General features: G+C 57.3%; 6 protein-coding genes and 1 long non-coding RNA gene across 14 annotated transcripts; 5 read left to right on the top strand and 2 right to left on the bottom strand.

Annotated features, from left to right (window-relative positions):
- Positions 1-1,785: 1,785 nt before the first annotated feature.
- Positions 1,786-4,574, top strand: LOC134549749 (erythroblast NAD(P)(+)--arginine ADP-ribosyltransferase-like). Its single transcript, XM_063395716.1, has 3 exons — positions 1,786-2,199; positions 2,854-3,638; positions 4,098-4,574. The coding sequence occupies exons 2-3, from the start codon at positions 2,888-2,890 to the stop codon at positions 4,181-4,183; spliced, it is 837 nt and encodes a 278-aa protein (XP_063251786.1). The 5' UTR covers positions 1,786-2,199; positions 2,854-2,887; the 3' UTR covers positions 4,184-4,574.
- A 1,834-nt stretch (positions 4,575-6,408) lies between these two features.
- LOC134549518 (NAD(P)(+)--arginine ADP-ribosyltransferase 2-like) lies at positions 6,409-9,170 on the top strand. 2 transcript variants are annotated; one of them, XM_063395248.1, is made up of 3 exons: positions 6,409-6,538; positions 7,238-8,022; positions 8,432-9,170. In XM_063395248.1, exons 2-3 carry the CDS (start codon positions 7,272-7,274, stop codon positions 8,515-8,517), a joined length of 837 nt encoding a protein of 278 aa, XP_063251318.1. In that variant the 5' UTR covers positions 6,409-6,538; positions 7,238-7,271; the 3' UTR covers positions 8,518-9,170. The 2 variants fall into 2 exon arrangements, with proteins under 2 accessions (XP_063251318.1, XP_063251229.1); XM_063395159.1 differs by having other exon boundaries at positions 6,409-6,615.
- A 1,550-nt stretch (positions 9,171-10,720) lies between these two features.
- LOC134549596 (NAD(P)(+)--arginine ADP-ribosyltransferase 2-like) lies at positions 10,721-13,676 on the top strand. Of its 4 annotated transcripts, none has more exons than XM_063395586.1 (4): positions 10,721-11,070; positions 11,662-12,443; positions 13,129-13,229; positions 13,310-13,676. In XM_063395586.1, exons 2-3 carry the CDS (start codon positions 11,696-11,698, stop codon positions 13,212-13,214), a joined length of 834 nt encoding a protein of 277 aa, XP_063251656.1. In that variant the 5' UTR covers positions 10,721-11,070; positions 11,662-11,695; the 3' UTR covers positions 13,215-13,229; positions 13,310-13,676. The 4 variants fall into 4 exon arrangements, 3 of the variants coding, with proteins under 3 accessions (XP_063251656.1, XP_063251571.1, XP_063251444.1); XR_010080150.1 differs by having other exon boundaries at positions 10,765-11,070; positions 13,129-13,285; positions 13,330-13,675; XM_063395501.1 differs by having other exon boundaries at positions 10,740-10,993; positions 13,129-13,675.
- Positions 13,677-15,096: 1,420 nt separating this feature from the next.
- On the top strand, positions 15,097-19,256 carry LOC134549330 (NAD(P)(+)--arginine ADP-ribosyltransferase 2-like). 3 transcript variants are annotated; one of them, XM_063395026.1, is made up of 4 exons: positions 15,097-15,228; positions 16,648-16,742; positions 17,455-18,236; positions 18,696-19,256. In XM_063395026.1, exons 3-4 carry the CDS (start codon positions 17,489-17,491, stop codon positions 18,779-18,781), a joined length of 834 nt encoding a protein of 277 aa, XP_063251096.1. In that variant the 5' UTR covers positions 15,097-15,228; positions 16,648-16,742; positions 17,455-17,488; the 3' UTR covers positions 18,782-19,256. The 3 variants fall into 3 exon arrangements, with proteins under 3 accessions (XP_063251096.1, XP_063250979.1, XP_063251040.1); XM_063394909.1 differs by lacking the exon at positions 18,696-19,256 and having other exon boundaries at positions 17,455-18,397; XM_063394970.1 differs by lacking the exons at positions 15,097-15,228; positions 18,696-19,256 and having other exon boundaries at positions 16,648-16,665; positions 17,455-18,397.
- Positions 19,257-20,157: 901 nt separating this feature from the next.
- Positions 20,158-22,570, bottom strand: CCDC166 (coiled-coil domain containing 166). Its single transcript, XM_063394832.1, has 2 exons — positions 22,464-22,570; positions 20,158-21,687 (listed from the first exon to the last, which is right to left on the bottom strand). Exon 2 carries the CDS (start codon positions 21,665-21,667, stop codon positions 20,735-20,737), a length of 933 nt encoding a protein of 310 aa, XP_063250902.1. The 5' UTR covers positions 21,668-21,687; positions 22,464-22,570; the 3' UTR covers positions 20,158-20,734.
- A 527-nt stretch (positions 22,571-23,097) lies between these two features.
- LOC134561693 (erythroblast NAD(P)(+)--arginine ADP-ribosyltransferase-like) lies at positions 23,098-25,581 on the bottom strand. Of its 2 annotated transcripts, none has more exons than XM_063418922.1 (2): positions 24,567-25,581; positions 23,098-23,858 (listed from the first exon to the last, which is right to left on the bottom strand). In XM_063418922.1, the coding sequence occupies exons 1-2, from the start codon at positions 25,336-25,338 to the stop codon at positions 23,758-23,760; spliced, it is 873 nt and encodes a 290-aa protein (XP_063274992.1). In that variant the 5' UTR covers positions 25,339-25,581; the 3' UTR covers positions 23,098-23,757. The 2 variants fall into 2 exon arrangements, with proteins under 2 accessions (XP_063274992.1, XP_063274998.1); XM_063418928.1 differs by having other exon boundaries at positions 23,101-23,862.
- Positions 25,071-26,680, top strand: LOC134561707 (uncharacterized). The gene is made up of 3 exons (XR_010082964.1): positions 25,071-25,209; positions 26,181-26,286; positions 26,387-26,680. It is a non-coding gene; the product is annotated as an uncharacterized LOC134561707 (long non-coding RNA).
- Positions 26,681-27,554: the final 874 nt, after the last annotated feature.

Below are 27,554 nucleotides of genomic sequence, written 5' to 3'. Positions count from 1 at the left end.
TCAGAGGCGCCTGGGGATTAACAGAAAATTTTTGACAAGTACCAGACAGATTTCTTGTTTTAAATAAAATATCTGCATAACCATGAAGTGTTTTGTATATGCAATAGGTGACTCCTCCTAAGGAGTAAATTCTCTTTTATCGGGGTCCTTTTCCTGGCTCCCTTTGGTCCAGGAAGAGGTGCCCAGCCCGGGCTGTGACTCTTTGCTGTTATTGTCTCATTCATTGTCCTAACTCTAATTGTTTAACCTTTATTACATATATATATGCATTATACATATATATATATATGTGTGTGTGCGTGTGTATATATATGTGTGTGTGTATATATATATGTATATATATAATTGTATATATTTGTATTATATTTGTATTATATCTGTATTAATATTTGTATTATTTGTCTATAATATTTGCATTATTCTTTTCACAACCATTTTATTTTTATTCTAAACTTTTATAAATTTCTAAAAACAAGCGATTGGGGGATCATTAAGGGAATTGTGGAGGGGATTTGTGATTTGTGAAGGGGAAAAGCCCCAGCAGACCCCCGGGGAGTGGCTGGGGTGGGCTCTGCTCTGCAGCTCAGACCCCCGGGGGGCTCTGGCACAGAGCAGCGCCCCGGGGATTTGAAAAGAACCCTTGGAAGCCAAACCTGGCACCTGCAGGGATCACTGAAAGAGTGTCAAAAATGCACATTGTGTGGCTCTACGCAGATATTTACTATATGGGATACGCTAGGTAGAAAAGTTATGCTGTATTAACATTTGAATAATCGAGTGGATGTAGTTTTGTAATTAACACTGAGCTTTAGTAATTAAAATAGAAGCTACGTGTGGGAGATATTCTTTTTAGCTCGAGAAAGAGAGAAGAAATTCCTCGCATAGAGATAACAGCTACAAGAACTCCTAAATCTTCTGGTGAAGAAGAATTCATGGCTTCATTATTAACAGAAGCAACCTCTTCAAGGACTTCAACCAATTCCCAGGGAATTGAAAGACAAGTGACAGCTGAAAATATTGTTTTAAATAAAATATGCATAGTCATGAGGAGGTTCCTGAATAAAAGAGAGATTTCTCTCTAGGGTGCCCTTCTCCTGACTTTGTCGGGAAGGGGAGGGGGGTCATGGCCCGGGCTGCCTTTCTTTGTCTATTATTGTCTCATAAATTGTCCTACTCTAAATTGTTTAACTTTTATTATTGTATTTGCATTATTATTTTTTTTAGAACCGTTTTCATTTTTATTAAATTTCCAAAAATCCAAAAAGAGAGGAAACGGTGCCGGGGATCGCTGGCAAAAGGATTTGCTGAGCTACCACAGCAACAAGGGTCAGGGATCTCCTGGGGGTGGTGGATCCCCTTTTTGGGGTCCAGAACTTCTCCTGCTGCCCCAACAAGGCCGGGGAAGTGACCCAGGCACTCCCCAAGGAGATCATGGCCAGGCTTGGGGTGCCTGCAGGGATGTCACCTGATGGGGGACCCCATTTGGGGTCTGAGGTGTGACAGCGACCCAGTGAGCAGTGGGGAGTGGGGCTGGGGGCACTGGGGGGACAGGGGGTGGTTGGATTTGGGGGCCTGGAGGGTGAGAAATGACAGAGACAAGAGAAGGTTTCAGTTCCCCTGGTGGTTCTCAATAGGGCTTAAAGATTTACTGGCAAAAGGGGAAAAAAGGATGTAAAAGTGTGGGCACAGCGAGGTGGCCGGAACCCACAAAAAAAGAGATAAAAGAGCTCCAGTGAGGGTTTTTTGCAAGGTCTGGACCACAGAAGGAGCAGGAATCCACAGGAAACCACAAAAAAAGAGATAAAGGGAACTCCAATTCCAGGGATTTTCTGCAAGGTCTGGAGGGCAGAAGGAGCAGCGTCCGCACAAAGCAGAAGTTCCAGGAAAAGTTCTCTCAGATTTTGGGGCGCTCCATGGAAACCACGCCCAGAGACCCCTCAGGACGCCCCTGCAGCAGCAGAAAAGGACTTCCAGAAAGAGGCAGAGCCATGCAAATCATTTCCAGGGAAATTGCAGGGTTTGTGCTAGCTAAGATGCCCATTTTGATGAATATTAATAATTAGGATGGATGAATTCCCGGTAGCAAATCCCCCCTGCCCTGCAGGACCAGGAGAGCTCGGCTGTGAGTCCCAGCTGATAAAGAATTCCGGCTCTGGGCCCCCTCCAGCTCTGTCAGGGAGTTCACTGCGGCTGATTTCGGTATCAGGGGCTGGGGGGACACTGGGGACACCTGGGGACGGGGACAGGGGACAGTGGGATTGGGATTGCGCTCCTGGGGGGACACTGGGGACACCTGGGGGGGACAGGGGACAGTGGGATTGGGATTGCGCTCCTGGGGGGACACGGGGGCAGTCACAGGACTGGGACTGGGGTCATGGGGTGCTCTGGGGGAGAGTGAGGGGGGACACGGGATAGTGGGAGTGGGATTGGCGACATGGGGGGCTGGGAGACACTGGGGGGTCGGGGGGGGTGCCCGGATTTGGGTTGAGGTCCTGGGGTGACACTGAAGAAATTGGGGATGGGGATGGGATTGGGGTGTGGGGACAGGCTGAGGGGACACTGGGGGGCTCAGGGAGTGACCCCAGGATTTGGGCCGGGTTTTTGGGGGCCCTCAGGGGAGTTGCAATCATGGGAGTAGGATTGGGCTTCTGGGGGGCCAGGAGGAGCTGGTACTGTGGGATTGGGGTTGGGGTCCCTGGGGGGCTCGGGGACGCTGGGGAGGCAGAAGTAACCCCCGGATTGGGGATCAGGGACCCCAGACATGTCCAGGGGTCTCCTGGCCAGGAGTGCCTCCCTTCCCCCTGGGAGGAACCCTCCCTGTGTCCCCTCACTGTGTCCCCCTTTGTCCCCCAGTGTCCCCAACTGCTCCTGGTGGCCTCTCCCAGCCATGGCCCCTCTGTCTCTCACCCTGGCCCTGCTGGCAATGGCCGTGGCCACCGTGGCCAATGACGTGGAGCGCCTGGACATGGCCCAGGACTCCTTCGATGACCAGTACCGGGGCTGTGGCCCTGCCATGACCGCGGCCTTGCCGGCCCTCAACCGCTCCGACTTCCAGCAGAATCCTCTCTTTGCCCGGGCCTGGCTCGATGCTGTGAAGGAGTGGCAGAATCTGCAGTCCCCTCTGTCCCCTCTGTTGTCCCCAGCCCAGACCATCGCTCTCATGGCCTACACCATGAATGACCTGCACAGAGAGTTCAACACTGCCGTGCGCGTGGCCGGGCGCTCCCGCCAGCACTACCGGGACAATTTCCACTTCAAAACTCTGCATTTCCTGCTGACCCAGGCCCTGGTGGCGCTGAGGGGCGCTCAGAAGGGGCAGTGTCTGGACGTGTTCCGTGGGGTGTGTGGGGTCCTATTCAAGGCACAGCGCGGTGACACCGTCAGGTTTGGTAACTTTGCGTCGACGTCATTGAAGAGAGAAGCTGCCGAGTGCTTTGGGAAGGACACGTTCTTCGAGGTGCGCACGTGCCACGGCGCGTTCATCCAGGAATTCTCCAGATTTCCAGACGAGAGGGAGGTGCTGATCCCACCATATGAAACCTTTGAGGTCGTTAAAGTCACCGAGGCAGGGAACAAGGCACAGATCCAGCTCCGCTCCACCGGGACCTCCAGCAAATACAACTGCGAGTGGCTGAAAGGTGACAGCACAGGGGACAGCCTGGGGGGATGGGGACACCACCCACCGTGGCCATGGGGACACCCAGGACAGGGCACGGGGGACATAGTGACACTGACGGGGGATGGGGGACAGGGACAGGGACAGGGACAGGGACAGGGACAAGGACAGGGACAGGGACAGGGACAGGAACCCACACCTACCAAGCCTGTCCCTCTTTGCCAAAGGCAGCGCTGTGGGGACGGGCCCTGTGTGCTGGACATGGGTGGGCTGGGACCCCCCATGACACTCCCTGAACCGCTGGCACCCCCGGCACCCCCTGGCACCCCCTGGTCCCTGTCACCCCCATACCCCCTGACACCCTGTCACCTGTCACCCCATGGCTCCCATCTCTCCTGTCACCCTTAACCCCCCATGATGGCCGTCCCCAGCCCCCTCTCTGTCCCCCATGGTCACCCTGACCCCCCTCTTTGTCCCCCAGGTGGGAGCATCCCCAGTGCCCATTTCCACTTCAGAGGGCTCCTCCTGGCTACCACAGCCCTGGCAGTGGCCACTGGGGTCCTCTGAGCCACGAGGCCACCAAGGTCACCAAGGTCACCGAGGTCACAGAGGTCACTGTGGCAACCATGACCACCATGGCCACCAAGGTCACTGTGGTCACTGTGGCCACCATGACCACCAAGACCACCTGGACCCCCAGAGAAATGAGGCCACCAAGGCTACCAAAGTCACCACTGCCACTATGGCCACCTTGCCAGCTGTTGCCACCATGAGGTCAGTGGGGCCACCACTGTCTCTGTGGCCACTGCGGCCACCACAGCCACTCTGGCCACCATGGTCACTCCAACCACCAAGGCCACTGTGACCACCATCAAGACCAAGACTCCCTGAACCATTACAACAGCCACTGTGGCCACTGTGGCCACCAAGGCCATTATGCAAAGCCATTCTATTAAAAATTCTGTCCAGCCCTGCCCAGTGCCGTGTCCAGCCCTGCCCAGTCCCATGTCCAGCTCTGTCCTGTCCCATGTCCAGCTCTACCCAGTGCCATGTCCAGCTCTGCCCTGGGCCATGTCCAGCTCTTTCCAGTCCTGTGTCCTGCTCTGTCCTGTCCCGTGTCCAGCTCTGCACTCCTCAGGACAGGAGGGACATGGAGATCCTGGAGCAGGTCCAGCAGAGGCTGTGAGGATGATGAAGGGGCTGCAGCATCTCTCTCACCAGGCAGGGCTGCAGGAGCTGGGGCTGTTCAGCCTCAAGAGGAGACGCAGCTGACAGGGGACCTCGTCCCTGTCTCTAGGATGTCTCAGGGTTTTGCTTTTATCTTTTTCATGTCCTGCTCTGCTTTTTAACTCTAAAACTCCACAACCTGTCAGCTGCTGTTCTCCTGTTTTATTCAGATAAAACAATTCCTCTCTAGGCCTGACACTCAAGGACACCTCACTGTCCCAGGCCCCAAAAAGTGTAATCAAAGCTGAGTTGGGGCGCTGGCAAACTGGGGGAATATGACTTCATTACCTGAAGCTGCAATAGAAGGATTAACCCTGATATGTAAATAGACCAAACTTATAACTGCATGGAAAACTCGACACCATCGTCCACCTTGGCTGCAGCCTCTCAGAGGCCTCTGCCTGCCCAAGCTGCCTCTGCTGAAGGCTTTGAATAAATCCCTGTTTTATTCTCGTCATCGTGTCCAGCCTCTGTTCCAGGCAGCCACTGCAGGGCATCCCATAAATACACAAATATCCTGCACCTTCCCTGTGCCTCAGCCAACGGGGAAAGGAGGAGGGCAAGGTGGGGCTGAGATTTCGGGATTGTAATAAATGCCAATCACTCGCTTTGTGATTTTTGGAAATTTAATAAAAATAAAAATGGTTATATAAAAAACTTAGTAATACACATACAATAATAAAAGTTAAACAATTTAGAGTAGGACAATTTATGAGACAATTAAAAAAAGAGATACAGCCCGGACCGGGCCTCCTCCCGTCTAGACAAAAGCTAGCTAAGTGAGAAGGCAAAAACTAGGGAAAAATCCCTCTCTTTTGAGGATCGCCTTCATGACTATACATTTTTCTGGTACTTGTCAAAGACCCTCTGCTAATCTCTCTAGGCGCCTTTTTATCTAGGTCCCACTTGTAGAGGTGGTTTCTGTTGATTGTTATCTCTGTGGAGGAATTCTTGATTATTTGCTCTCTTTCTTGAGTTAAAAAGGAATATCTCACACACAAAGTGTCTATTTTTGATTACTAAGACTTAATGTTAAAAACTACATTTACTATATTATTCGAATGCTAATACAGCATACCTTTTCTACCTAGCATATTACATATAGTAAATATCTGCGTAGAGCCACACACACAATATGCCTCTTTCACAGGCATAAAAGGAGGCTGCGACCCCCAAAACCCCAAGAGAGGAACCCCCCGGGGGATTGGCTGGGGAAACTCTGTCCCTTTATTCAAATAAAGTGTCAAAGCTGCTGTGTGGACACTTGGCTTTCCATAGCGGGGCTTTTCCCCACACGCTGAAGGTGCTGGGTAGGGCTTAAAGCCTGACTTAAAGAACGATAAAAGGATGCAAAAGTATTTACACAGGACAATAAATGTGGCTGGAAGCAGTGGAGAAAGAGTTAAAGGGAGCTCGGGGTTTTGGACAAGAAGGAGCTGCAGCTGCCGAAAGTGAAAGTTTGAGCTGGGGTCATCTGAGGTATTGGGGTGAAAATGACCCCCAGAGCCCTTTTTAGGAGCTCTCCAGGACAATAGGAGGATTTCCCGAGAGGGGCAGAGCCATGCAAATTATTTATGGGAAAAGTGTTGGTTCTGTGTAAGATAGGAGGCCCACTGTAATGAATATTTATGATTCTGGTGGATAAATACCCTGTGGCAAATCCCCCCTGCCCTGCAGGACCAGGAGAGCTCCGCGGTGAGTCCCAGCTGATAAAGAATTCCGGCTCTGGGCCCCCTCCAGCTCTGTCAGGGAGTTCACTGCGGCTGATTTCGGTATCAGGGGCTGGGGGGACACTGGGGACACCTGGGGGGGGGACAGGGGGCTTTGGGATTTGGGCCATGGGGGACACTGGGGGGACCCTGAGGGAGAATGTGGCAGAGGATTGGAGTCCTGGGGGAACCTGGGGGACACTGGGGGACCTGGGACTGGGGCTCACTGGGCTCTGGGGGGCAGCTGGGGGGGCCTGGGAGTGTGACTGGGGCCATGGGAGGGCTGGGGGGCACTGCAGGGGGCAGGGGGTGATGCCCAGATTTGGGTTGGGGTCCTGGGGTGAATCATTTCCAACAACCCCAAAGGGGACACCGGACTGGGAGTGGGATTGGGGTGTGGGGGAGGGCCGAGAGGGACACTGGGGGGGTCAGGGAGTGACCCCAGGATTTGGGTCGGGGTTCTGGGTGGGCTGAGGGAACACCAGGGGAATGACACTGGACTGTGGGTGTGGGACTGGAGTCCCTGGTGGAGCTGGAGGGCACTGAGACATCCAGGAGGGACCCCAGGATTGGGGATCAGGGTGTCGGGGCAGGAGCGCCTCCCTTTGCCCTGCGCTGACCCCACTCCCCTCCCCAGTCCCAACCCTCCCTGTGTCCCCTCACTGTGTCCCCCTTTGTCCCCCAGTGTCCCCCACTGCTCCTGGTGGCCTCTCCCCGCCATGGCCCCTCTGTCTCTCACCCTGGCCCTGCTGGCAATGGCCGTGGCCACTGCGGGCATTGAGGTGGTGCCCCTGGATATGGCCTGGGACTCCTTTGATGACCAGTACCAGGACTGTGGCCCCAACATGACCGCGGCCTTGCCGGCCCTCAACCGCTCCGAGTTCCAGAAGAATCCTCTCTTTGCCTGGGCCTGGCCTAAGGCTGTGGCTGAGTGGCAGCAACTGGGGTCCCCTGTGTCCCCTCTGTCGTCCCCAGCCCAGGCCATCGCCCTCATGGCCTACACCATGAATGACCTGTACAAGGAGTTCAACAAGGCCGTGCGCGTGGCCGGGCGCTCCCGCCAGCACTACCGGGACAATTTCCACTTCAAAACTCTGCATTTCCTGCTGACCCAGGCGGTGGTGGCGCTGAGGGACACACAGAGACTGAACCGTGGCTGTGTGTACCGGGGCGTGGACAAGGTCCAGTTCCAGGCACGGGTTGGCCAGAGGGTCCGGTTCGGTCAATTCGCGTCAACATCGCGTTGTGAAGATGTCATCCACGACTTTGGGACGAACACAACATTCGAGGTGCAAACGTACCATGGCGCAGAAATCAAGAGGTTCTCCTACTTTCAACGTGAGGATGAGGTGCTGATCCCACCCTTCGAGACCTTTGAGGTCACCAAAGTTGACCAGAAAGAGACAAATATCCGGATTCACCTCAGCTCCACCGGGACCTTCAGCAACTACAACTGCGAGTGGCTGAAAGGTGACATTATGGGGACAACCTGGGGGGACTGGGGATGCCCAGTGAAGGTTGGGGACAAGGATGCAGTGCTGGGGACACCCATGGCCCAGAGAGGACAGGGACACCCACTGTGGGTGGGAGGCAGGACACCCAGTGCTGGGCACAAGGACAGGGACAGCCACTGCTGGGCACAGGGGATGGGGACACCCAGTGCCAGGTGAGGGGGACAGGGACACGCAGTGCTTCGGACACCCACTGGGCTTGGGGGGACAAGGCCACCCATGGCTGGGCAAAGGAGAAAGGGACCTCGTTATTGTCCCCTCTGACTCCCCACACCCTCAGGGCCCCCCCATCACCTTTGTCCCTCCCCCCATGGCCCTCCTGATGCACCCCTGGCCCCTGACCCCTGACCCCCTCTTTGTGTCCCCAGGTGGGAGCCTCCCCAGGAACTCCCCCCACCTTGGGGGGCTTCTCCTGGCGACCGTGGCCATGGCAGTGGTCACCGGAACCCTCTGAGCCACCAGGCCACCAAGGTCACTGTGGTCTTGGAGGCCACTGTGGCCACCATGATCACGAAGGCCACCAGGACCTGCAGAGAAATGAGGCCACCAAGGCAACCAAGACCGTTGTGGCCACTATGGTCACCACGGCCACTGTGACTATTGCTGCCACTTTGTCCCCTATGACCACTCTGGACATTGCAACCACCATGCTCACCTTGGCCATTGTGGCCACTGTGACCCATGTGGCCACTATGGCCACTGTGGCCACCATGGTCACTGTAACTACTGAGGCCACCATGGCCACCGTGATTACCAAGCTGACCAAGGCCACCATGGCCACTGTGGCCACTGTGGCCACCGTGGTCACTGTAACAAGAGGTCAGTCCTGGGGAAGCCCCTCTGAGAGCTGCCCAGGAGGGAGCGGTGCCAGGCCAGCAGGATGGGCAAGGGCAGGGCTGGAGCTGCCAGGACAGCCCAGGACAGGCCAGGACAGCCCAGGACAGCCCAGGACAGCTCAGGACAGGCCAGGACAGCCCAGGACAGCCCAGGACAGGCCAGGACAGCCCAGGACAGCCCAGGACAGCCCAGGACAGCCCAGGACAGCCCAGGACAGGCCAGGACAGGCCAGGACGGCCAGGACAGGCCAGGACAGGCCAGGACAGCCCAGGACAGGCCAGGACAGGCCAGGACAGGCAGGGACAGCCCAGGACAGGCCAGGACAGCCCAGGACAGCCCAGGACAGCTCAGGACAGGCCAGGACAGCCCAGGACAGCCCAGGACAGCCCAGGACAGCCCAGGACAGGCCAGGACAGGCCAGGACGGCCAGGACAGGCCAGGACAGGCCAGGACAGCCCAGGACAGGCCAGGACAGGCCAGGACAGGCAGGGACAGCCCGGGACAGGCCAGGACAGGCCAGGACAGCCCAGGACAGCCCAGGACAGCCTGGGACAGGGCAGGGCAGGCCAGGACAGGCCAGGACAGGCCAGGACAGCCCAGGACAGCCCAGGACAGCCCAGGACAGGCCAGGACAGGCCAGGACAGGCCAGGACAGCCCAGGACAGCCCAGGACAGCCCAGGACAGGCCAGGGCAGCCCAGGACAGCCCAGGACAGGCCAGGACAGCCCAGGACAGCCCAGGACAGGCCAGGACAGGCCAGGACAGCCCAGGACAGCCCAGGACAGCCCAGGACAGCCCAGGACAGCCCAGGACAGCAGAGTCTGGGCAGCTCCTGGAGTGGGGCACTGCCCGACAGAGGGGTTTAAGAGTGTCAATGTCACAGCCACCTTCTAAAGCTCCTTGGTTGCCTCCACTGATGTATCCAAAAAATTGCTGCTTTCTCGCTTTGTGTATAAAACGTTAATCAGAGATTTGATCCTTGCTCGCCTGGCATATCAAAAGTTTAGCAAAATTTGCTGCTGGCTTGCCTGATGTATCCGCTACAGCTCTTTTAACGCCTCTCCTGCAGGGCACCTCATTTCCTAAAATAAAGCAATTCCTGGTGTTTTTCTTAGAGGCAACTTAAAGCGTTATTGTTCAAACCTCGATCTGCAGAGAGGCAATGGAGAAACGTTGCTCCCTTTTTCCTCTGCACTCCCTTTTCACTGCAGCCCCTCAGAAAGGAGCTGGAGGGGCTGGAGCGTGTCCAGGGCAGAGACGGAGCTGGGGAAGGGTCTGGAGCACCAGGAGTGGCTGAGGGAGCTGGGGAAGGGCGGCTGCTCACAGCAATTAGAGAAGGATGAAGGATCAGTTCGGGGCCAGTTCCAAAGTTCCTGATTTGAGGAAATGCCACAGAAGAAGCATGAGGAGGGGAAAAAAAGAAAAACAAACAGAAAGAAAAATAACCAAAATAAAAACGAGGAAAGGGGATTTAGGCACCATTGCCCATTCATTTATGAAAAACCCTGATGTTTCTCTCAGGAAACTGAGAGAAACTGTGGGAGCTCTGTCCTTTAATTCAAATAAAGTGTCAAAGCTGCTGTGTGGACACTTGGCTTTCCATAGCGGGGCTTTTCCCCACATGCTGAAGGTGCTGGGTAGGGCTTAAAGCCTGACTTAAAGAACGATAAAAGGATGTAAAAGTATTTACACGGGACAGTAAATGTGGCTCAAAGCAGTGGAGAAAGTGTTAAAGGGAGCTCCAGTGGGGTTTTGGACGAGTCCTCTAACACAGAAGCAGCAGAGTCTGCCGAAAGTGAAAGTTTGAGGTGAGGTCATCTGAGATATTGGGGCACTCAGTGAAAATGACCACTGAGATCCCTTTTTAGGGATGCCCAGGACAACAAGAGGATTTCCGGAGACGCCCCATTTTGTTGACTCTCCAGGACAATAGGAGGATTTCCAGAGAGAGGCAGGCCCATGCAAACTATTTACGGGAAAAATGCTGGTTCTGTGCAAGATAGGAGGCCCACTGTAATGAATATTTATGATTCTGGTGGATAAATACCCTGTGGCAAATCCCCCCTGCCCTGCAGGACCAGGAGAGCTCCGCTGTGAGTCCCAGCTGATAAAGAATTCCGGCTCTGGGCCCCCTCCAGCTCTGTCAGGGAGTTCACTGCGGCTGATTTCGGTATCAGGGGCTGGGGGGACACTGGGGACACCTGGGGGGGACAGGGGACAGTGGGATTGGGATTGCGCTCCTGGGGGGACACGGGGGCAGTCACAGGACTGGGACTGGGGTCATGGGGTGCTCTGGGGGAGAGTGAGGGGGGACACGGGATGGTGGGAGTGGGATTGGGGTCAGGGGGGGCTGGGAGACACTGGGGGGTCGGGGGGGGTGCCCGGATTTGGGTTGAGGTCCTGGGGTGACACTGAAGAAATTGGGGATGGGGATGGGATTGGGGTGTGGGGACGGGCTGAGGGGGACACTGGGGGGCTCAGGGAGTGACCCCAGGATTTGGGCCGGGTTTTGGGGGCCCTCAGGGGAGTTGTAATCATGGGAGTGGGATTGGGCTTCTGGGGGGCCAGGAGGAGCTGGTACTGTGGGATTGGGATTGGGGTCCCTGGGGGGCTGGGGGACGCTGGGGAGGCAGAAGTAACCCCCGGATTGGGGATCAGGGACCCCAGACATGTCCAGGGGTCTCCTGGCCAGGAGTGCCTCCCTTCCCCCTGGGAGGAACCCTCCCTGTGTCCCCTCACTGTGTCCCCCTTTGTCCCCCAGTGTTCCCCACTGCTCCTGGTGGCCTCTCCCAGCCATGGCCCCTCTGTCTCTCACCCTGGCCCTGCTGGCAATGGCCGTGGCCACCGTGGCCAATGGTGTGGTGCTCCTGGGCATGGCCCGGGACTCCTTCGATGACCGCTACGAGGGCTGTGGCCCTGCCATGACCGCGGGGTTGCAGGACCTCATCCGCTCTGAATTCCAGAAGAATCCTGTCTTGTCCCAGATCTGGCCTGAGGCTGTGATTGAGTGGCAGAAGCGGGGCTCCCCTGTGTCCCCTCTGCCTTCCCCAGACCAGGCCATCGCCCTCATGGCCTTCACCATGGGTGCACACCATGAGTTCAATACTGCCGTGCTCCAGGCCGGGCGCTCCCGCCAGCAATACCGGGACAACTTCCAGTACAAATCGCTGCATTTCCTGCTGACCCAGGCGCTGGCAACGCTGAGGGAGCCTCTGAAAGGGCAGTGTCTGGACGTGTTCTATCAGAAGTGTTATGACAATGTCGTGGCACAGCGCGGTGCCACCGTCCGGTTCGGTCAGTTCCTGATAACATCACTGAAGAAAGAAAATGGTGGTGGGTGCCCAGAGGGGACGGAGTTCCAGGTGCGCACGTGCCACGGTGCAGGAATACAATATTTCTCCCAACATCCAGAATATGAGTGGGTGCTGATCCCACCCTACGAGACCTTTGAGGTCACCAATTTCACCCGGAGAGTGTTCAGGGAACAGATCCAGCTCCGCTCCACCGGGACCCACAGCAAATACAACTGCCAGTGGCTGAAAGGTGACAGCACAGGGGACAGCCTGGGAGGATGGGGACACCCACTGTGGCCATGGGGACACCCAAGACAGGGCACAGGGGACACAGTGACACTCACGGGGGATGGGGGACAGGGAGAGGGACACCCACTCTGGGTGGGGGGAGAAGGGCACCCTTTGCTGGGGACACCGAGTTTGGAGACAGCCATTGTGGGCTTGGGGACAGGAACAGCCATGACAGAGTACAGGCATGGGGATCCCCAGATCTGGGAGGACACAGGGACAGGGACAGGGACAGGGACAGGGACAGGGACAGGGACAGGGACAGGGACAGGGACAGGGACAGGGACAGGGACACCTCTGTTCAGATCCTGTCCCTCCTCACCAAAGGCAGCGCTGCAGAGACGGCCCCTGGGTCCTGGACGTGGGTGGGCCCGGATCCCCCATGGCACTCCCTGAACCCCTGGCACCCCCTGGCACCCCCTGTCACCCCCATGGCACCCACTGACTCCCTCTGACCCCTGTCACCCCTAAGCCCACCATGACCCCCCTGACATACCTGGCCCCTGTCACCCCCTGTACCCCCTGACACCCTGTCACCTGCCACCCCATGGCCCCCATCTCTCCTGTAACCCCTAACCCCCATTATGGCCATCCCTGACCCCCTCTTTGTCCCCCATGTTCCACCTGACCCCATCTTTTTCCCCCAGGTGGGAGCATCCCCAGCACCCATTTCCACCTCGGAGGGCTCCTCCTGGCCACCACAGCCCTGGCAGTGGCCACCGGGATCCTCTGAGCCACAAGGCCACCAAGGTCACCAAGGTCATTGAGGACACTGTGGCAACCACGACCACCATGGCCATCAAGGTCACTGTGGTCACTGTGCCACCATGACCACCATGGCCACCAAGGTCACTGTGGTCACTGTGGCCACCATGACCACCAAGACCACCTGGACCCCCAGAGAAACAAGGCCACCAAGGATACCAAGGCCACCACTGCCACTATGGCCACCTTGCCAGCTGTTGCCACCATGAGGTCAGTGGGGCCACCACTGTCTCTGTGGCCATTGTGGCCACCACAGCCACTCTGGCCACCATGGTCACTCCAACCACCAAGGCCACTGTGACCACCATCAAGACCAAGACTCCCTGAACCATTACAACAGCCACTGTGGCCACTGTGGCCACCAAGGCCATTATGCAAAGCCATTCTATTAAAGATCCTGTCCAGCTCTGCCCTGGGCCGTGTCCAGCTCTGCCCAGTGCCGTGTCCAGCCCTGCCCTGGGCCGTGTCCAGCTCTGCCCAGTGCCGTGTCCAGCTCTGCCCTGGGCCGTGTCCAGCTCTGTCCTGTCCCGTGTCCAGCTCTGCCCTGGGCCATGTCCAGCTCTGTCCTGTCCCGTGTCCAGCTCTGTCCTGTCCCGTGTCCAGCTCTGTCCTGTCCCGTGTCCAGCTCTGCACTCCTCAGGACAGGAGGGACATGGAGATCCTGGAGCAGGTCCAGCAGAGGCTGTGAGGATGATGAAGGGGCTGCAGCATCTCTCTCACCAGGCAGGGCTGCAGGAGCTGGGGCTGTTCAGCCTCAAGAGGAGACGCAGCTGACAGGGGACCTCGTCCCTGTCTCTAGGATGTCTCAGGGTTTTGCTTTTATCTTTTTCACATCCTGCTCTGCTTTTTAACTCTAAAACTCCACAACCTGTCAGCTGCTGTTCTCCTGTTTAATTCAGACAAAACAATTCCTCTCTAGGCCTGACACTCAAGGACACCTCACTGTCCCAGGCCCCAAAAAGTGTAATCAAAGCTGAGTTGGGGCTCTGGCAAACTGGGGGAATATGACTTCATTACCTGAAGCTGCAATAGAAGGATTAACCCCTGATATGTAAATAGACCAAACTTATAACTGCATGGAAAACTCGACACCATCGTCCACCTTGGCTGCAGCCTCTCAGAGGCCTCTGCCTGCCCAAGCTGCCTCTGTTGGAGGCTTTGAATAAATCCCTGTTTTATTCTCGTCATCGTGTCCAGCCTCTGTTCCATGCAGCCACTGCAGGGCATCCCATAAATACACAAATATCCTGCACCTTCCCTGTGCCTCAGCCAACGGGGAAAGGAGGAGGGCAAGGTGGGGCCGAGAGTTTGGGATAAAAGGAGGCTGCGATCCCCAAACCCCGAGAGAGGAACCCCCCCGGGGGTTTGGCTGGGGACACTCTGTCCCTTTATTCAAATAAAGTGTCAAAGCTGCTGTGTGGACACTTGGCTTTCCATAGCGGGGCTTTTCCCCACACGCTGAAGGTGCTGGGTAGAGCTTAAAGCCTGACTTAAAGAACGATAAAAGGATGTAAAAGTATTTACACGGGACAATAAATGTGGATCAAACGAGTGGAGAAAGAGTTAAAGGGAGCTCCAGTGGGGTTTTGGACAAGTTCTGTAATGCAGAAGGAGCAGCCGCTGCCGAAAGTGAAAGTTTGAGATGAGATAATCTGAGATACTGAGGCACTCAATGCAAATGATGTTTTGGGGTTGGAGACTTTTGCAGCACAGTACGAGGATTTCCTGAGAGAGGCAGGGATATGAAAATATCGTGGGTTAACACAGTTTGGTTTTCAGTTAAATAAGAAACAGTTCTCTGTAAGGACCTCTCAATTTCCTGTGCAAAGGGTGAGGGTGAGTGTTAGGCACCTATCAGAAGCAAATTTTTAGGTACTGACACTTCATATGACTACGGAGGATGCCAGATGCATCTCTGTGAATTACACATATAAAGCTGAGATAAGGCCGAGAGCTCCCCTTTCCTTCCAGCCTCGGAGCAGGTAAGAAGGCAGCCCAGCTCCTACTGGGGTTGGGTCGGGCTGGCCAAGCCCAGCCTGGCCAAGCCTTTCCCGCTGGCTCTGGGGCAGGGGGAGGGAGGAGAATTTGTTCTGTCGTGGCCCAGAAGGGATTTCCAGCAGCTCTTAAAACATCCTGGGGCTGAACCTGGGGACTGAGTCCCCCTTCCCCTCCTCTGGTGACTCCAGTGGATTGGGGAGCCCAGCCAGGTGAGGGACGGTGCAGCTGAGACCGAAAAGCGCCTCGGCAGCCGGGCAAGGGGCCCCGCAGCAGCCACAGGCCTGAGATTTTGGCCCAAATTCGGCACAGCCTGGCCCGGCCATCTTCAGCCACTTCCTGGGGAAGAACCATCGTACCCCCTGCAGACGTGGGAGATGTGAATTCTCTCCCTGCCAGACGAGGCTTACACAAGCCTGGCCCTTCTCTGAGTGAGAACAGGCAAAGTGATTGAAGGAGGCACAGCAGGAAACTGAGGTCAGTGAAGAGAGAGCAAAAGTCTCGGGCTGGAGGAAGATTGAGAAGTTGCTGAGTTTGGCCTGGCTTCTCTTACGAGGCCACGAGAATGGAGTCAACTTTCCCTGTAGCACCTGGAACGCTTTTTAGGGGGATGCAGAGTTCTGGTCATAGCCATGGATTGATAGAATTGAGATTTAATGGAGAATTTTGAACAGAGGAAGATGAAGTGATATGAAGCCCTTTGCTCCCTGGGAAGAAGAGACCTCATTTTCTTGAGATGATTTTGGAGATAGAGGAAGGGAACCTTTGTTTTATACCAGAAGAGGCATCCTTAAACGGTGCCCTGGAAGAAGCAGATGTGGCCCACGTGCAGCTGTGGAAAAAGCTGCTACAGGGAGGGAATTCACAGTTTGCAGAGTTTTTTCTGTGCAGGGGTGGATTGGTGACGTGGGAGCCACCAGAGAAGAGTTTCCTTGTGTCTCCTCCAGGGGAGTTTCTGAGGGAGGCTCCTCTCCCTAAGAATGGATGAAATATTATTTTAGAGTCGCCAAACTGAGTGAGAATCCCAGGTTTTGTCTCTTTCAGTTGTCAGCAGGAAAGTGCTGACAGTTGTGAGGGCAGGGGAAGTGTTGTGAAAGTTTCATTTGATTCTGGTTCTTTTCTGTCAGCGTTTGTTACTCAGTCTATTTTCACACCTTCGAAGATTTGGGCCTGCTCTGCTTTCCTCTGAATCCTCTCTGACAGCAGGAAAAGGAGTAGATAATTTCAACAAACACACAATCCACTCCGCTAAATTTGGCAAACAGGAATTGGCGAACGTGAAACCATTACAGCAAATTATTTCCAGGACAAGTGCTGTTTCTGTATTAGATAGGAAGCCCATTTAAATGAATATTGATTATTAGGATAGATAAATATCCCCTGGTAAAATCCCCCCTGCCCTGCAGGACCAGGAGAGCTCCGCGGTGAGTCCCAGCTGATAAAGAATTCCGGCTCTGTGCCCCCTCCAGCTCTGTCAGGGAGTTCACTGCGGCTGATTTCGGTATCAGGGGCTGGGGGGACACTGGGGACACCTGGGGGGGACAGGGGACAGTGGGATTGGGATTGCGCTCCTGGGGGGACACTGGGGACACCTGGGGGGGACAGGGGACAGTGGGATTGGGATTGTGCTCCTGGGGGGAGACTGGGGACACCTGGGGGGGACAGGGGACAGTGGGACTGGGATTGCGCTCCTGGGGGGACACGGGGGCAGTCACAGGACTGGGACTGGGGTCATGGGGTGCTCTAGGGGAGAGTGAGGGGGGACACGGGATGGTGGGAGTGGGATTGGGGTCAGGGGGGGCTGGGAGACACTGGGGGGGTAGGGGGGGGTGCCCGGATTTGGGCTGAGGTCCTGGGGTGACACTGAAGAAACTGGGGATGGGGATGGGATTGGGGTGTGGGGACAGGCTGAGGGGGACACTGGGGGGCTCAGGGAGTGACCCCAGGGTTTGGGCCGGGTTTTGGGGGCCCTCAGGGGAGTTGCAATCATGGGAGTAGGATTGGGCTTCTGGGGGGCCAGGAGGAGCTGGTACTGTGGGATTGGGATTGGGGTCCCTGGGGGGCTGGGGGACGCTGGGGAGGCAGAAGTAACCCCCGGATTTGGGATCAGGGACCCCAGACATGTCCAGGGGTCTCCTGGCCAGGAGTGCCTCCCTTTGCCCTGGGAGGAACCCTCCCCGTGTCCCCTCACTGTGTCCCCCTTTGTCCCCCAGTGTCCCCAACTGCTCCTGGTGGCCTCTCCCAGCCATGGCCCCTCTGTCTCTCACCCTGGCCCTGCTGGCAATGGCCGTGGCCACCGTGGCCAATGGTGTGGTGCCCCTGGATATGGCCCAGGACTCCTTCGATGACCAGTACCGGGGCTGCGGCCCCAACATGACCGCGGCCTTGCCGGCCCTCAACCGCTCCGAGTTCCAGCACAATCCTCTCTTTGCCCGGGTGTGGCCTGTGGCCATGGCTGAGTGGCAGAAGCGGGGCTCCCCTGTGTCCCCTCTGCCTTCCCCAGACCAGGCCATCGCCCTCATGGCCTTCACCATGGGTGCACACCATGAGTTCAATACTGCCGTGCTCCAGGCCGGGCGCTCCCGCCAGGAATACCGGGACAACTTCCAGTACAAAACTCTGCATTTCCTGCTGACCCAGGCCCTGGTGGCGCTGAGGGGCGCTCAGAAGGGGCAGTGTCTGGACGTGTCCCATCAGGCCTGTGGGGTCCTGTTCGACACACGGCGCGGTGACACCGTGAGGTTCGGGCAATTCTGGCTCATGTGGGTGAGCAAAGACACTCTGCAGTGCCCTGGAAAGGAGACCTTGCTCCAGGTGCACACGTGCCATGGTGCAGGAATACAACATTTCACCACAAGTCTGGAAATGAAAGCGGTGCTGATCCCACCCTTCGAGACCTTCAGGGTCATTGATGTCACCCGGGAGGGGGACAAGGCACAGATCCAGCTCCGCTCCACTGGGACCCACAGCAAATACAACTGCGAGTGGCTGAAAGGTGACAGCACAGGGGACAGCCTGGGGACACCGACTTTGGGGACACCCACTGTGGGCTTGGGGACAGGAACAGCCATGACAGGGCACAGGGATGGGGATCCCCAGATTTGAGAGGGGACAGGGACAGGGACACCCCTGCCAGGGCAGGACAGGGACAGGGACATGAACCCACCCTTACCAACCCTGTCCCTCCTTGCCAAAGGCAGCGCTGTGGGGACAGGCCCTGTGTGCTGGACCTGGGTGGGCCGGGACCCCCCATGGCAATTCCTGAACCCCTGGCACCCTTATGGTACTCCCTGACCTCCCTGGCCCCTCTACCACCCCCATACCCCCTGACACCCTGTCACCTGTCACCCCATGGCTCCCATCTCTCCTGTCACCCCTAAACCCCCATTATGGTCATCCCTGACCCCCCTCTTTGTCCCCCATAGTCACCCTGACCCCCCTCTTTGTCCCCCAGGTGGGAGCATCCCCAGGAGCCACTTGCACCTCGGAGGGCTCCTCCTGGCCACCACAGCCCTGGCAGCGGCCACTGGGATCCTCTGAGCCACAAGGCCACCAAGGTCACCAAGGTCACTGAGGACACTGTGGTAACCATGACTACCATGGCCACCAAGGTCACTGTGGTCACTGTGGCCACCATGACCACCAAGACCACCTGGACCCCCAGAGAAACGAGGCCACCAAGGCTACCAAACTCACCACTGCCACCATGGCCACCTTGCCAGCTGTTGCCACCATGAGGTCAGTGGGGCCACCACTGTATCTGTGGCCACTGCAGCCACCACAGCCACTCTGGCCACCATGGTCACTCCAACCACCAAGGCCACTGTGACCACCATCAAGACCAAGACTCCCTGAACCATTACCACACCCACTGTGGCCACTGTGGCCATCAAGGCCATTATGCAAAGCCATTCTATTAAAAATTCTGTCCAGCCCTGCCCAGTGCCGTGTCCAGCTCTGCCCAGTGCCGTGTCCAGCCCTGCCCAGTGCCGTGTCCAGCCCTGCCCAGTGCCGTGTCCAGCTCTGTCCAGTGCCATGTCCAGCTGTGCCCAGTGCCGTGTCCAGCCCTGGGCTGCTCTGGATCCAATCCTGCGCTCAGGGGTGACGCTGCCCGAGCTAGGAGGTTGGGCCAGGTGCCCACTCTGGGCCCTTCCAGCCTGTCCCACTCTGGGATTTGGGGATTCCGGGAGTTGTGGTTCGGGAATTGCCCACGGGAGAGCTGCAGCGAGCGGGGTCAAAGAGCAGCACAATTTTAATTAGAGGCAACTTAAGGCTTTATTTTTCAAACCTCGATCTGCAGAGAGGCAATGGAGAAACGTTCCTCCCTTTTTCCTCTGCACTCCCTTTTCACTGCAGCCCCTCAGAAAGGAGCTGGAGGGGCTGGAGCGTGTCCAGGGCAGGGACGGAGCTGGGGAAGGGTCTGGAGCACCAGGAGTGGCTGAGGGAGCTGGGGGAGGGGAGGTGCTCAGAGCAATTAGAGAAGGATGAAGGATCAGTTCGGGGCCAGTTCCAAAGTTCCTGATTTGAGGCAATGCCACAGAAGAAGCATTAGGAGGGGAAAAAAAGAAAAACAAACAGAAAGAAAAAGAACCAAAATGAAAACGAGTAAAGGGGACTTAGGCAGCATTGCCCATCCATTGATGCAAACCCCGCTGTTTCTCTCAGGAAACTCCTTTTCCTCGGCACGAGGGGATTTTCCCCCCGCAGCCCGCACAGCCCCTGCAGCGGCCGCGGCGCTGCGGTTCGGGCAGCGCCCACCGGAGGGCAGCAGCGAGCGGGGCCCGGCAGCGGCACGGCCCGGGACACGGCCCGGGACACGGCCCGGGACACGGCCCGGGACACGGCCCGGGACACGGCCCGGGACACGGCCGGGACACGGCCCGGGACACGGCCCGGGACACGGCCGGGGACACGGCCCGGGACACGGCCCGGGACACGGCCCGGGACACGGCCCGGGACCGGGCAGACACCGCTGCCCTGAGACAGGAGGAGAACATCGATATGGACACGGTCCATAAATGTATTTTATGGATCCTCGTGCCAGGCTTTTCCCTGGCAGCCGTGTGGGGAGTGGCCAGGGAAGCCTCTGTTGCTCTGACAGTTCATTCCTGGACCTCAGGCAGAGCCTGGAGCAGAGCTCCAGCTCCAGCTCCTGCTCCCAGTGACACCAGAGCTCCCGGGGATGGTCCCTGCTGCAGAGCCCAGGAGCTGCTGCTGCGGGCACAGGTCTCTCTCACAGGAGCCATTGGCACTGAGAGCCACAATTTCATGGAATAATGGGATGGTTTGGGCTGGAGGGACTTGAAAGCCCACCCAGTCTCTCCCCACTGCCATGGGCAGGGACAGCTCCCCCTGGGCCAGGCTGCTCCAGACCCCTCCAGCCCTGGCCTGGAACCCTTCCAGGGACGGGGCAGCCGCCACCGCCCTGAGACAGGAGAACATCGATACGGACCCAGCCCATAAATGTATTTTACAGATCCTTGTGCCAAGAGCTCAAACCCCCGCGTGCTTGCACTGCCAAAGGATTTTTTGGTCGCTTCCACGTTGGGTTCCTGCAGGCCAGGCCGGCTGTGTGGGGTCAGTGGCCCGTCCTGGCGGGCGAGCAGGGCAGGCTGTCCCTGCGGCTGCTGCGGGCAGAGCCGTCCCCTGGGCACAGCGGCTCTCCCGCAGCAGCTGCTCCTGCTGCTCCTGCAGGCGGACCCTGGCGTCCCTGAGGAGCCGGCAGTGCTGCAGGCGGCCCAGCAGCTCCCGGCGCAGGAGCCTGTTCTCCGCCTTCACCTGCTCCACGTGCTGGAACAGAGCCCGCAGCGCCACCTGCTCCGCGCCCCGGGTGAGCTCCTGCATCCTGCGCTGCAGCTCCTGCTCGCAGCCGGCCTTTCCCCGCAGGAACCTGCTCCTGGCGGCGCGGCTTTCCTCGGCGCAGCGGATCCTGGTGACGCGCAGCTCCTTCTGCAGCGCCTTCACCTTCTGCTCCGCCCGCACCTTGTGCTCCTTGCAGGGCTCCAGCTGCTGCAGCTCCGTGTCCAGGAGCTGCTCCTGGGCCTCGGTGTCCTGCAGGGCGCTCCTCACCTCCTGCTCCCTGCCCGCGTAGCGTGGCACCAGCTCCTCCTGCTGCGCCCGGCTCTGGGCCAGGTCCCGGCGGTTCTGCTCGCTCAGGGTGATGAGCACGGCCGGGGGGTCCCGGCTGAGCTTTGCCCCGCAGGACAGGTGAGACTGGCTCTGCTCCCGAGCGCCCTGCGCTGCCTTCTCCAGGCGTTGGTTTGCCCGCAGGAGCTGCTCGGCTCTGCCCAGGTACGTGTGCAGGTGCTGTGTGAGGGTCCTGCCCTCCTCCTGCAGGTACAGTCTCCTCTCCTGGACAGGATCTTCTGGCTCACTTGTTTCTTCTGGTGCCTCTCCATCCTTGCCCTTCGTTGTTTTGGATGCCATTTCCCGATCAAACTGAAAAACTGAAACAGAAGGAAAAAAGAGCAGCTCAGAGTGAATTTTTGTCCCAGTCCCGCCCTTGGGTTTCCCACTGGTTCTTCCAGCAGCTCAAATGTTTGACCCAAAACTATTTGGGGTGGAGGCTCAGGTGCCATACCTGGATTTGCATTTCCCATCCTGAATTGCCTCAGAAGAAAACCAAAACTGCACATTTTTAAAGATTTCTCTTTTTTGCCATATAGTGTTGGGATGTTCCTGCAGTTTGGAGGAAAAACTGCAAGTCCACCCCGTTCCCCCCTCACTGACTCCAGTGTTTGAAATGGCAGCTGCACCCCAAACCAGTATCTCCTGCCCAAACCAGTACCTCACATCCCAATTTCAGGAGATTCTCTTTTAAAAAAATATTTATCGGCATTAATTTAATGAGATTCAGGTTTTTAAACACTTTTAAAGCATTCATTTCAGGACTGGCTGCATTTCTGAACTATTTATTCCAGTGTAGAATGCTGGAATTCAGGATTTAGAGCTGGAGTCTGACAAGTCTGATGATTTTAGTGAATATTTGTAATTAAAAATTCTCATTTCCTAATACAACTCATGTCAGTTCTTAAAGGGAAAAAAAAAAAAGCAAATTTCCAGGAGATGGGTTAGAAACAGAACAAATCCACTAAAGTCCGAGCACAGGCTGAACTGATGCTGGAATTTTGGGGGCTTGGGTGAGGGTCAGAGAATTCCCAGGCTCCCATGGGGAAAGGACAAAGTCAGGATTGCACAAAATTCGGTATTTTCAGGCACTGACCTTCCCTCTGTCAGGTTTTCCCCGGTCCCAGCGCCTCCGGCAGCCGCTGGGGTGTGTTTGGAGCTGTGTCCATGGAGATGGAGCTGAGGTCACAAGGGGAGGGACGCAGTGACAAACTCTGCACTGGGATCCACCCCCAGGCAGGTTCCACGGGGGGATCTGATCCCTGGGGAGTCTCCAGAGCAGGATCCCACCCCAGGCAGGTTCCAGAGCAGGATCCCACCCCAGGCAGGTTCCACAGGGGGATCTGATCCCCAGGGAGTCTCCAGAGCAGGATCCCACCCCAGGCAGGTTCCACGGGGGGATCTGATCCCCAGGGAAGCTCCAGAGCAGGATCCCACCCCAGGCAGGTTCCACGGGGGGATCTGATCCCCAGGGAAGCTCCAGAGCAGGATCCCACCCCAGGCAGGTTCCACGGGGGGATCTGATCCCCAGGGAAGCTCCAGAGCAGGATCACACCCTCAGGATTCAGCAGGGTTTGTGGAATTTACGGATCTGGAACAGTTAATGATTATTTTAGTGTTTCTTGAAAGCCTGGGGAACTGGATGTGTGGAAAGGTGGATGTTGAAATAAAAAGAAGCTTTTTCGACTTTCATAGAGATGGTGGCAAAAATCTGCAGGAATCAAGAGGAGTTTTGTTGTAGCATGAGGTGGAAAACTGCGAAATAAAGCTAAGAAAGGTGAGGGGAAAAATAAAGGCAGAAGCAGGCAAAATAGGGAAAAAGCTGAAATGGGTTTCTCATTCCATATTATCAGGGATCCTGGGATGGGGGTGGGTTGGAGGGACTTTAGAGCTCATCTTGTTCTACTCCATCCATGGGCAGGGACAACTTCCACCACCCCAGGCTGCTCCAAGCCCTGTCCAGCCCTGTCCTGTGATGGGGCAGCCACAGCTTCCCTGTGCCAGGGCCTCCCCACCCTCACAGGGAAGGGTTTATTCCCAATATCCCATCTAACCCTGCCCTGTGGGAGTGGGAAACCCCCTCGTGCTGTCACCCCAGGCCTGTGTCCAGAGTCACCAGAACAGGATCAAAGGGAGAAAAATGAAAAGGAAATTCATGGATTGAGTAAGAACCAGTTTAATAATTCAAAACAAAAGTATGGGAAGGGGAAAAAAAACAAAAATAAGAAAATTCCCCCCCACCCCCCAAAGCTGCACCCTGACACCCAGCCATGGCTCAGGGAGGGTGTCCACAGGGCTTGTCCAGTGTCCCCCTGCAGGGGCCTCTCTGCGTCCCCTGCCAGTTCTGCCATCCTGGTGACACCGGTGCTTCCACCCCTGACTCCTTGTCTTCACCAGGCCCGGTGGCCTCCTGGCTCAGGGGGTGCCAGTGACAGCTGCCAGGGCTGCCAGGAGGAGTCCAGTGAGGCCTGGGGGCTCTCTGGGGACGCTTCTGCCTGGGGAGGCCAAAAAAGGGGGTCAGGAAGAGCTTTGTGCAAAGTAGAATGAAAAACAGAGATCGCTCACCTCAGGGTGTGAAATAGTGCTGTGTCCAGGAAACGAGCCCATCAATCCACCCCATCCCATCCCATGGATCCCATGCCATGCCATGGACCCCACCCCATCCCATCCCATCCCATCCCATCCCATCCCATCCCATCCCATCCCATCCCATCCCATCCCATCCCATCCCATCCCATCCCATCCCATCCCATCCCATCCCATCCCATCCCATCCCATCCCATCCCATCCCATCCCATCCCATCCCATTCCCATTCCCATTCCCATTCCCATTCCCATTCCCATCCCATCCCATCCCATCCCATCCCATCCCATCCCATCCCATCCCATCCCATCCCATCCCATCCCATCCCATCCCCATTCCCATCCCCATCCCCATCCCCATCCCCATTCCCATTCCCATTCCCATTCCCATTCCCATTCCCATTCCCATTCCCATTCCCATTCCCATTCCCATTCCCATTCTCATTCCCATCCCATCCCATCCCATCCCATCCCATCCCATCCATCCCAGGACAGCAGCTGGAGCTGTGCAATGCCCCACACCCAAAGCCCCGCCACCCCCAGCACCAGCCCCTGTCCCAGGGGAGCCCCGGTGTCCCCGCAGGCAGCTGCAGGTGTCCCCACGCGGGGCCATCACCTCGGAACCAGGCGCAGTTGTATGTGCTGTGCACGCCGTGCGAGCGCAGCCGGATGTCGGTGCCGTTCCCTCGGTGGGTGACGTTGACGACCTCGAAGGTCTCGAAGGGCGGGATGAGCACCTCCTCCTCCTCGGGGTAGTTGGAGAAGTTCCTGATGTCGGCGCCGTGGCACGTGTCCACCTCGAAGGTGGTGGCGGTGCCGTAGGAGTCGCTGACGGATTTCAGCAGCGTGGCGGAGGCGAACTGGCCGAAGCGGACGAGGCGGCCGGGCGCGGCGGCGAAGCGCGCGTCCGCGCCGCGGAACACGCGCAGGCAGCGGGGCCGGGCCCGCGCCGCCCGCAGCTCCGCCACGGCCGCGGTCAGCAGGAAGTGCAGCACCTTGAAGGGGAAGGCGCGCAGGTACTGCCGGCGGGAGCGCCCGGCGCCGCGCACGGCCCTGTTGAACTCCAGGTACAGGCCCTCCTCCATGGTGTAGGCCGTGAGGGCGACGGCCTGCGCCGGCGGCAGCGGCGGGTCCGCGGGCGCCCAGCTGCCCCGCAGCGCCGCGGCCCTGCCCCACGCCTCCGCGTAGTCGCCGTAGGGCTCGAACTCGGAGCGGTTGAGCGCCGGCAGCGCCCGCAGCATCCTGAAGTGGCAGCGCAGGTAGCGGTCGTCGAAGGAGTTGGGGGCCATGTCCAGCACGATCCTGGCGGCGCCGCCGCGCTCCCGCCAGCGGAGGCTGCCGGCCACGGCCCGGGCCAGCAGCACCAGCAGCAACAACGGGAGTTCCATGGCGGGCAGAGACCCCCAGGGACCCCCGGGTGCTGCAGGGACTCAGGGGACGCGGCTGGATCCTCTGTGAGGGGCTGAGGAACAGCCCAGGGACAGGGGGGCACCCCGGCCGCATCTCTGCCCAGGAGCCCCCGGCTGTGTCCCAGCGCTGCCCTGAGCCTGGCCCTGGTCCCACGGGACATTGTCCCCTGTCCCATCAGCCATTGTCCCCTGTCCCATGGGCCATTGTCCCCTGTCCCATGGGCCATTTGTCCCTGGTCCCATGGGCCACTGTCCCCTGTCCCATGGGCCATTGTCCCATGGGCCGTTGTTCCCTGTCCCATCAGCCATTGTCCCCTGTCCCATGGGCCATTGTCCCCTGTCGCATGGGCCATTTGTCCCTGGTCCCATGGGCCACTGTCCCCTGTCCCATAGGCCATTGTCCCATGGGCCGTTGTCCCCAGTTCCATGGGCCACTGTCCCCTGTCCCATGGGCCGTTGTCCCCTGTCCCATGGGCTGCTGTCCCCTGTCCAATGGGCCATTTTGTCACCTGTCCCATGGGCCATTTGTCCCCTGTCCCATGGGCCACTGTCCTCTGTCCCATGGGCCGTTGTCCCCTGTCCCATGCACCACTGTCCCCTCACAACCAGCACTCTGGCCTGGTCCCCACAGCTCCACGGTGTCACTCCCAGGACCCCGACCCAAAGCGTTACCTGTGCCCTGAGGTGGGTGCAGGGTCTGGGTGCTGCTCTCAGTCCCTCCCTGTGCTCCTCCAGCTCCTCCAGCCTTTTATAGCTGGGATGGCTGGGCTTGAATCCAGACACTCTCCCTGCTCCTGGGCAATTTTGTTGTCCCCCCACAGGACTCAGAGAAGCCACCATCCTCTCCAGCTCCAGGGATGGGCAGAGGTCTGGAGAGGAGATGGGTCTAAGGGCCCTGATAAATCCTCTCAGCCCCCACCCACCAAGGTGTGGAGGGTTGAAATAATCCAGCAAAAACACAAACAAAACCAAAAAGTTGCATAAGAAAAGGGGAAAAAAGATTTTATTCTCTACTTCCCATGAGCAGGTGAAGTCCTGCCGCTTCCCAGAAAGATGCCCTGATCCGGAGCATTGACAGAGACATGGAACAGGACTGGCCCCAGGACTGGGCCCAGGGAATGCCACTGGTGCCTGGCCCCAGCTGCATGTGGCCCATTCCCTCTGATCTTACCCTCCTTGTGTTAACTCCTCCTTTGACCCAAACCCTAAAACTCCACCCCTACAACACCCTATAAAACCCCACGACTCGGCCCCTGTCTGCCCTGTCCTTTTTCCCCTTCTCCTTCTTCCTCCTCCCCAGTCCTGGGGGAAATAAAATGGATTCTTGTGCTTAACAAAACAGAGACTTGTCTGGTCTGTCTCCCTCCCGGGGCTTGTCCCTCTCTGCTGCCTTATGATGCCCACCACGCCCTGGTGCAGCTGCCCAGGCCAGGAGCAGCCGGGTTCTCCAGGACAGTGTTGTGGGAAATGGTGCCAAAGCTTTGCTCGAGGCCAGGCAGACACAGCCAAGCCTTTCCCTCGGCCACTGAGGAGGTCACTCAGTCACATCAGGTTGGTCAGGCAGGTCCTGCCTGTCACACCTGTGGGAGTCCAGGACATCCCTCTGGCCGCCCTGGAGGGTTTGGAGACCGGACAGGGGGTCTGGGGTCTGTCCCAGGGGCTCAGCCAGCCTCACACAGAGCCCAGGAGGGCACTGCCTCTGATCCCTGCCATGGCAGTGAATGCCCACAGTGTGTGAACAATCACAAGCTGAGAGAATTCAAAATAAGCAGTAGTTAGTTTATCATAGAATGTAAATGTAGAATCTAGAATTTTTAGTATATGGGTCTGAAGAGACAAGATAGAGGAATTGGAGAGTAGCCCCTGTCCTCCTTATTCTTGCTCTCATCCCCATCTTTTGCTGAGTTAGATTTTAAAGATTAGTTTAAAGTAGAAATGACATGTTAACATAAGTAGTAAGTATTAGTAAAATTTTGTAAATAAAAAGTAAGTTTTAGATAATAGTTGAGTCAGGGGGACCGTACATAAAGTCCAAGACCCTCTGATCCGCCCCCAGTCCGCCACATGTCCTGCTCTGCTGGAGATGTCTTACAGAGCTGAGAAAGAACTAAGAAATAATAAAGAGTAAACAACTGACAGACTCAGCTTGTCTTCTCTAGCTCCAGCGTGAGACCTTTTGAGCAAAAGAAGCTCAA

This window comes from Prinia subflava, chromosome 1, assembly GCF_021018805.1.
Source record: "Prinia subflava isolate CZ2003 ecotype Zambia chromosome 1, Cam_Psub_1.2, whole genome shotgun sequence".
In the NCBI taxonomy this organism is placed as follows: domain Eukaryota; kingdom Metazoa; phylum Chordata; class Aves; order Passeriformes; family Cisticolidae; genus Prinia; species Prinia subflava.
Note: the sequence above shows the minus strand (reverse complement) of the source record. Positions and strands in the feature narration are given on the sequence as shown.

Coding starts and splice junctions, on each gene's coding strand:
- LOC134549749 (XM_063395716.1), top strand. CDS start 2,888: ATGGCCCCTCTGTCTCTCACCCTGGCCCTGCTGGCAATGGCCGTGGCC. Junction 3,639..4,097: donor CAACTGCGAGTGGCTGAAAG/GTGACAGCACAG, acceptor TTTGTCCCCCAG/GTGGGAGCATCCCCAGTGCC.
- LOC134549518 (XM_063395248.1), top strand. CDS start 7,272: ATGGCCCCTCTGTCTCTCACCCTGGCCCTGCTGGCAATGGCCGTGGCC. Junction 8,023..8,431: donor CAACTGCGAGTGGCTGAAAG/GTGACATTATGG, acceptor TTGTGTCCCCAG/GTGGGAGCCTCCCCAGGAAC.
- LOC134549596 (XM_063395586.1), top strand. CDS start 11,696: ATGGCCCCTCTGTCTCTCACCCTGGCCCTGCTGGCAATGGCCGTGGCC. Junction 12,444..13,128: donor CAACTGCCAGTGGCTGAAAG/GTGACAGCACAG, acceptor TTTTTCCCCCAG/GTGGGAGCATCCCCAGCACC.
- LOC134549330 (XM_063394909.1), top strand. CDS start 17,489: ATGGCCCCTCTGTCTCTCACCCTGGCCCTGCTGGCAATGGCCGTGGCC.
- CCDC166 (XM_063394832.1), bottom strand. CDS start 21,667: ATGGCATCCAAAACAACGAAGGGCAAGGATGGAGAGGCACCAGAAGAA.
- LOC134561693 (XM_063418922.1), bottom strand. CDS start 25,338: ATGGAACTCCCGTTGTTGCTGCTGGTGCTGCTGGCCCGGGCCGTGGCC. Junction 23,859..24,566: donor CAACTGCGCCTGGTTCCGAG/GTGATGGCCCCG, acceptor CTCCCCAGGCAG/AAGCGTCCCCAGAGAGCCCC.